The sequence below is a fragment of the Charadrius vociferus genome, unplaced genomic scaffold (assembly GCF_000708025.1).
Source record: "Charadrius vociferus isolate BGI_N301 unplaced genomic scaffold, ASM70802v2 scaffold1503, whole genome shotgun sequence".
NCBI classification, from domain to species: domain Eukaryota; kingdom Metazoa; phylum Chordata; class Aves; order Charadriiformes; family Charadriidae; genus Charadrius; species Charadrius vociferus.
Window position 1 is genome coordinate 32,140 of NW_009647591.1, and position 6,861 is coordinate 39,000.

General features: G+C 41.4%; 2 protein-coding genes across 2 annotated transcripts in view; both read right to left on the bottom strand.

The window, feature by feature from the left end:
• ACAA2 (acetyl-CoA acyltransferase 2) overlaps positions 1-5,395 on the bottom strand; it is a 24,243-nt gene extending 18,848 nt beyond the window's left edge. Inside the window, exon 1 of the mRNA XM_009880984.1 lies at positions 5,390-5,395. Within this exon, the coding sequence (XP_009879286.1) occupies positions 5,390-5,395 (6 nt within the window). The remainder of the gene's footprint in view (positions 1-5,389) is intronic.
• Positions 5,396-5,901: 506 nt separating this feature from the next.
• MYO5B (myosin VB) overlaps positions 5,902-6,861 on the bottom strand; it is a gene marked incomplete at its 5' end in the record, with an annotated part of 120,823 nt that continues 119,863 nt past the window's right edge. The window contains 2 exons of the mRNA XM_009880985.1: positions 5,902-6,054; positions 6,445-6,525. Coding sequence (XP_009879287.1) covers positions 5,902-6,054; positions 6,445-6,525 — 234 coding nt within the window. The remainder of the gene's footprint in view (positions 6,055-6,444; positions 6,526-6,861) is intronic.

The following is a 6,861-nucleotide window of genomic DNA, read 5'->3' on the forward strand; positions in this document are numbered from 1 at the left end:
CCAGCTCTCCTGGAGCCCCTTTAGGCACTGGAAGGGGCTCTAAGGTCTCCCCGGAGCCTTCTCTTCTCCACGCTGAACCCCCCCAACTCTCCCAGCCTGTCCTCCCAGCAGAGGTTCTCCAGCCCTCGCAGCATCTCCGTGCCCTCCTCTGGTCCCGCTCCAACAGCTCCGTGTCCTTCTGCTGTTGGGACCCCCCGAGCTGGAGGCAGCACTGCAGGGGGGTCTCCCCAGAGCAGAGCGCAGCAGAGGGGCACAATCCCCCCTCGCCCTGCTGGGGATGCAGCCTGGGATGCGGGGGGCTTTCTGGGCACGTTGCCACCTCATGGTGAGCTTCTCATCCACCAACACCCCCAAGTCCTTCCCCTCAGGTCTGCTCTCCATCCATTCTCCTCCCAGCCTGGATTTGTGCTGGGGATTGCCATGACCCACATGCAGGAGCTTGTGCTTGGCCTTGTTGAACTTCCCAGGGCAAAGTTACCCCCTGAGGGGAGCTTCCCTCCTTTCTGGGGCAAAGTCACCCCCCTGAAAACCTCATTTGGGGTTTTAATAGAGGTTTGCACCCCAGCCTTCTTCGCCACCATTTCCAAGCTTTCTGGCCTTTCTGGACTCGGACGGAGAGGAGTAGGACTTGCCTCCTGGTCTTCACCATGTCTCCTGCCCATTGCAACCTCCCAGCTGTGCGTAGGGCATCCACAAAACACCCCTTTCAAAGCTCAGGTGGTTGAAAATACGTGTTGAGGTACGATTTATGTGTGTAAAACCTTTAGTGGAACCATTCACACTGTCTGGCAGAAGATGGGAGGATCAGTACAGTAACAGTGCAAAATTTTTATTTTGTGTACAAATAAAAGTTGCCGTATGTCTTCATTGATGCAATTTAAGCTGTATAAATTCGCCAGAAGAAAATGTGTTTTCCTGTGAACCATCCCATTTTTGATTAAAATCTTTCTACAACTTTCCCCACGTAATCCCAATGATTTCACGAATCTACAGATACAGCAACATGCAACTTTGTCTTTAAAAAAAGCAGAGGGTTTTACTGTATTTTCTCTCTCTGCCATTGACTTGCCCAGGGGCTGGCACTGCACCTCCTCTTCTCCATTCATTTGTGAAGGCCTTCGAGGCTGTAATATTCCACACTGAATTGGTTTCTAATTAGCTCACTATATTTAAGCGCCTCTGAAATGAAGTTACGATGTCTCAACTTTTCAAAGTCCTAAGTAAAAGCTTTCAGACTGTTTGTGTTTGTAAAGTACGTTGTAATTTTTAAGTAGACATGCTTCCAACGTACAGAATATTGAAAAGTGTATTTTTTACATTCCCATTTTTGACCCAAAGTCACAATTTCTTCAAAAGTGTTTATTTCACAAATGTTTTTTTATCCACAGCTGAATATTACAGTGACTATTACAAGCATTTTTTTTTTCTATAAACAAAGGTTTAGTTTACAGATTTGTTCAGAATGGAAAAATATTTTATAAGCAATAGTATTTCATCTACAGTATTCACTCCTGTATATCATTCGACTTCTTCGAGAGCAGCTATACCTTCTGCTTAAGGTAATGAGACTCCACATCCCCCTCCCCCAAACCCCCAAACAAATAAACAAAATAAACTTTGCACTATAGTAGCACATTTTTTTAATATTTTTTTTTCCAATTTCAACTTAATTTGAAAGTCTTTGTCCATTGGCATTTACATTTTAAAATAAATTGTATACTCATTGGGGAACATGTCCTCTGGATTGTTTTACTTAATATCTACGTCGCTAGAACTTCTTTCGGGGAAAAAAAATATCAATTTATGACTGCAATATATATGTGAATCAACAAAGTTGGAGGAAAAAGGTTCGTGGCAGTTCATGCAGTTCATTTTAATTAGGTTATATTTATAGGCAACAGCAAAATGCTATTTTTTCAGTTAAATATGGTCTGAAATACTAAGTTGGAAGAGTTTTGTTCATTCACTGTTGAAAATGGAGGAAACAGTGTTTCAAGTGCAGCTTTGTCACTTGTATCTTTTGCAAATCACACAAATGGAGGGTCACGTACTGCGAAGACCGTAGGGGGTGGTGCGATTTCGGTGTTAAAAGTGCGGGATCAGGAAAGGACACCACTCTGTACGCCTAAACTCTGCAACAGGCCCACATTTTGTTACTGTGTCTCTCATACAAGAAGTCCTTTTAGATACTGTGGAATAAGTGGTGTGAGCAAAAAAACCTTTATGATGTAGGATTGCATAAATTCAGTCTTGAGGTCTTTTCTACAGTCAACTACTACAACAGCTTTACCAGCCAAAAGATGAGCGACCTCAGCTACAAAATGCCAATAAAAGAAAAAAGGAGGGGGGAAAAAAGCAGGTTTTGGGTGAAAATGAAGCACGTACGTTGTTCTGGATGCTTTTCACAGCTCCAGCACATGCCTGAACTCGCCTTTGAAGTGTTGGTTTCGGAGTGGTGGTGGTTTGTGTGATTTGGGTTTTTTGAGGGTTTCATTTTTTTTCTTGTTGGGTTTTTTTTTTTTTTTTTTTAATTCCCAATAGAGCATACATCAGTATGGGTCAGTATTGGGGTTAAAAAAAAATGGAACTTCAAAGTGTTTTTGCAGACCTCCTCAGAGTGAGATTTTATAAGCAGACTTAGAAACCCACAGAAACTTTTGATGACAGAACAATAAAAATATTCCCACATTTTAACACGTTTCAGAGAAACAGCAGTTGAGAAGTCAGTTACCTTAGTAACAGCGAAAGGCACACAGTGGGAAAAATGCTCAACTTAATAATCAATATTTAAAAATAAAGACAGAACTGGAAAAGAGCCAGCTTTCTCAAAGCCACGCTTTGTGTTCATTTGGCTTTTCAAACAAAGCAGAGCCCACCTGAGGAAAGAAAGGCATGCTCAAGCATAGCAATTTAACAAAATTAACATTTTAAAAACCAAATTTTTAAAATGGCTAATAGAAAAGAGAACATATATTAAAGATATTTCACACAGTCCTCTTCCAGATGGATCTTAATGGATAAACTACATTATCACCGATCAAGACATCCCAGTTCCCGTCTGTACATACCGAGAGCTTTTAAGAAACTCTCTTTGTTGTACGTATACATTATGGTCCTAAAAATGCCAGAGAAAGACCATTACCCCCAGAAAAGCATTAACCACGTTTTAAAACTGCGATCAGCAACAAAATTATTGCGGAAGAGGATTCTGCAGCAACCTGTCATTTAGTCTGAACAATAAGTGTTGGTTTAATCAATCTGTTGGGAATCGTACTCTGAATAAATTTACATCAGAGAGAGGTAGAGACCTGAAGAGCCCGAGAGGAAACTGCTGGCGTAAGATGAATTCTGAGAAATAGCACTATGTTAAAACCACCTTACAGAAAGACCAAATTCTGCTTTGAAATTTTTATTTTTTATTTTATTTTTAAGCTGTGATGACTACTATAGTGTGGAAATTAGGGATAAGGTAGAATTTAAAAAAATTAAATTCAGAGCATCGCAAAAAACATTCATTTGCAAATGTGACAAGAGGTAGGTACAATAAATAAAAATATTGTAGCTGAGCAAGTGACAGAAAAGCGGGGGCTTGCTGGGCAAAACAGTGGCGTTATCCTCATTGTACATGAAGGGGAGATGAAGGCACTACTGAATACACGCAGTAGATGCAAACACTCAAGGACTGTAGGTTTGGAGGTAGTGCTGGTACTATACAAGCCATAAATTTCCTTCTATAATGAGTTGGGTTAGAGGAGAAGATAACTTCTCCCTAGGGAATGGCCTTCAGTCTGTCCTTCACTGGTAACAGCCGCACTAAACCATAGTCCGTTTCAAACAAGGTATATTTACCCACCGGCACAGACCGATATACTTCTTCATAGAACTCAACTTTTTTCTTTAAAAATGTGCTTTTGGATAGTAATATACATATATAGTACATACAAGGCCTATTACAGTTTGTATATACATAGATTATATACACGATGTTTAAATCAAAACGTACTCCTTATCTAAATAGGTGACTGTAGCATGGTGGGATTTAGTGTATCTTTAAAAGATTTCCCATTCTATTTTAATCCTCTGAGCAGACCTGGTCGTAAATTTGCCGTTGGGATATGATTTCTACCAACTAAAAGTAGTCAGATGCAGAAAGGGTGGGGTTTTTTTTGAAAGCTCTTAATCATCGTGGAATCGCTGAGACTTCAGGAACCGCAACCACAAAAGCGGGGAAGGTTGAGATCTACTTAGACAAGAGCGTTTGGGAAGCGGAAAGGACAAAACGCTCACAGTGCCGGGCTGAGCAGGGCTGTCGCCGCTGCCAGACGTCCTCGTGGCACTGTGGCACGCTGAGCTACGGGGGCAGGAGCATCGCCGCTCGGAACAGCTTGCAGACCGATCACCGTCAGGATGGTCACAGAGCATCACTCGGCCTCAGGAGCCCACCTTTTCCCCTTCTCAGCAAGGAGGGCGGCTCTGCGGTAACTGGGAATTCAACAGGTCCTGATAAATACCAAGAAAAATCAATGATTGCTTTTGGGAGGAGCTGGCCCCTTTCAGCATCTACTTGGTGAGGTCAGAGGGTTGGTTTGTTTTAATTTATGAGTTAGGTTAAAAAAAAAAAAATCCTAACAGAATTTGAATTCATTGCAATTATTCATTTAAAGTTGTTGTAGACAAAGAGTTTGTGTTCACTTTTAAAGAAATGGCTTACAGTACTAACACACTATCTTACAATTTTTTTTGTGTTAAAACATTTCATTGCTTATCCATTCCCTTTTGTTTTAAAACTTTTCTTTTTTTTTTTTTTAAAGTATTCTTCATTTATCTAAGCCCTGGGTTTGCACGACCGGTAAAATTTCGGATGGCTGTTGAAGTGAATAGAATTTTTTGAGTGATTGCTGTGGCTGGACTAACCTAGGACTGGGGACCCGACAATTAAACTGGGTTGCGTTAGCACGTCTTACCTATGTACGAGATCCTGATACAGGCCGTGTAAGAGGTCTAAGAACCTCGATAGCCACTGGATGAAAGGTTTTGACCTTTAAAAGCCCAGGGCAAGCCAACAGTAGGGATGAGGATGGTGCTCGTCTAGACTAGAAGCGGGAGGCGCAAGGCAGTCCCTTGTCTCGAGATTATTTTAGTAAGGACAAAACCTTTGCGAGTCACTAATGTAAATTTGGGTCATGGAAGACAGTCCAAACTGCCAATTTATTTGAATCCCCATGAAGCGGATGCACTGGATGCAGTCAGGAGGAGCATCAGCATTTCCCAGATGCAGAATTTGTCACAAATTCCACCTGGGTGGAAACAAGCAGCACCCAAGCCCGTTACCTTAGCCGGCGTGATAAACACGTACTCACACCTTCTGCGATTTACTTTCTCAACTCACCGTCATGATACGGTTACTAGCAAGAACAAGAGGCAGAATTGCATGTCCCGTTATTAATACACACAAAACCACCTAGCTATTGGACAAATTACATGTCCTTCAAGGCAGCATAAGTGTCTCAGATTTTGATTTTGATTTAACTGTCATTTCTTCATAGATACCTATGAAGATCAAAGTAAGTTGTCTCCCACTCACCATTCGTTTTTGTTAGTGGCTTTTGGAGAGGATTACGGAATTTGAACTACGTCAACATAAAATCAAGCCGTAAAAAATAAATCTACATTTCAAGTATCCTTATTCTGAGTTGCAAATTACCAAAAAAAAAAATAATAATCACATACAGATCAGTCTCTTTTTTTACTGTACAGTTTAGCATCCATTTATTACTGCGTATTGGTTCTTCCATCAACCTGTTTGGTCCATATTTAAAGAGCTCCTTAAATGCCTTTTGTGATTTTTCTTTCTTTGCTGGAGGTCTCTGGGTGGGAGAGGCAGGCTTAATTCGGCTTTCTTCAGACTTTATTGAGAAATTCCAAGTTAAGAGAAGCAGGGATATGAATGGAGTCCATGGTTATGGAGGATGGGTTGAACGGGAACAAAACGGGGAACATGTGCTTGAAGTCTAACAGCAGCTGCGGAGGATCGTTGCGATCTTGCAAGTGCGTCTATGAGGTGTGGGAGAAGAAAACAAATTTAGTATCAGTTGTTGCCTTTGTCAGGTTTAACATCATCAAAGGTTTGAGAATGGAGACAATTTTAGAGATATTGCAAAAAAAACCCAGAACTGTTTTGTTCTCTATTGCAGCAGCCTTCCTCTGAGCAAATATTTAGAGGAACTTCTACCCAGACTATAGGAACTGCTTCAGGAGAACCTGGCTATGTCTCCTACACAACCACAAAGCATATGGATGTTACAAGTAAGCGTGTGAACATGCAGAGCGCTAAATTCAGGACAAGATGCAGCAGCACACCTGTTACAAAACACTTGAGTTAGTACTAATGACATCTGTATTAAATCACGACTATCTCCTCTGCTTCCCAGCCCTTTACTTTACCTGTATGTCTCGTATGAAAGCTACTGTCACGCGCTCTTCAAACTCATTCACAGGAGTGTAGAGATTAAGTATCTTTACAATCTGTTGAAAACAAAACAGGATTACAGACAGTCACGAGAAGCCGAATTTTTCCATAATACAAAGCGCCACTAACAGTTTGTCTTGACATGGCCGTAACAAGTCTCCCATGACACCACTGAGAAGCAGAAGTAGCACAAGTATCATCGTGGTGTTGCTTTGCCTGCTGTAAGGTACGGTAAACCTCTGTGGACCTGTCAAAGTCACTTCTTACAGCAACATTTGTAAATTGGGACTAGATTTGAACAACAGATTTATACAGGGACTCCAGTCAGATGGCACATGGTGACATAGGTGACCGCTTCCCAGTAGTTCTGATGTCACCTCTACAACATTTCA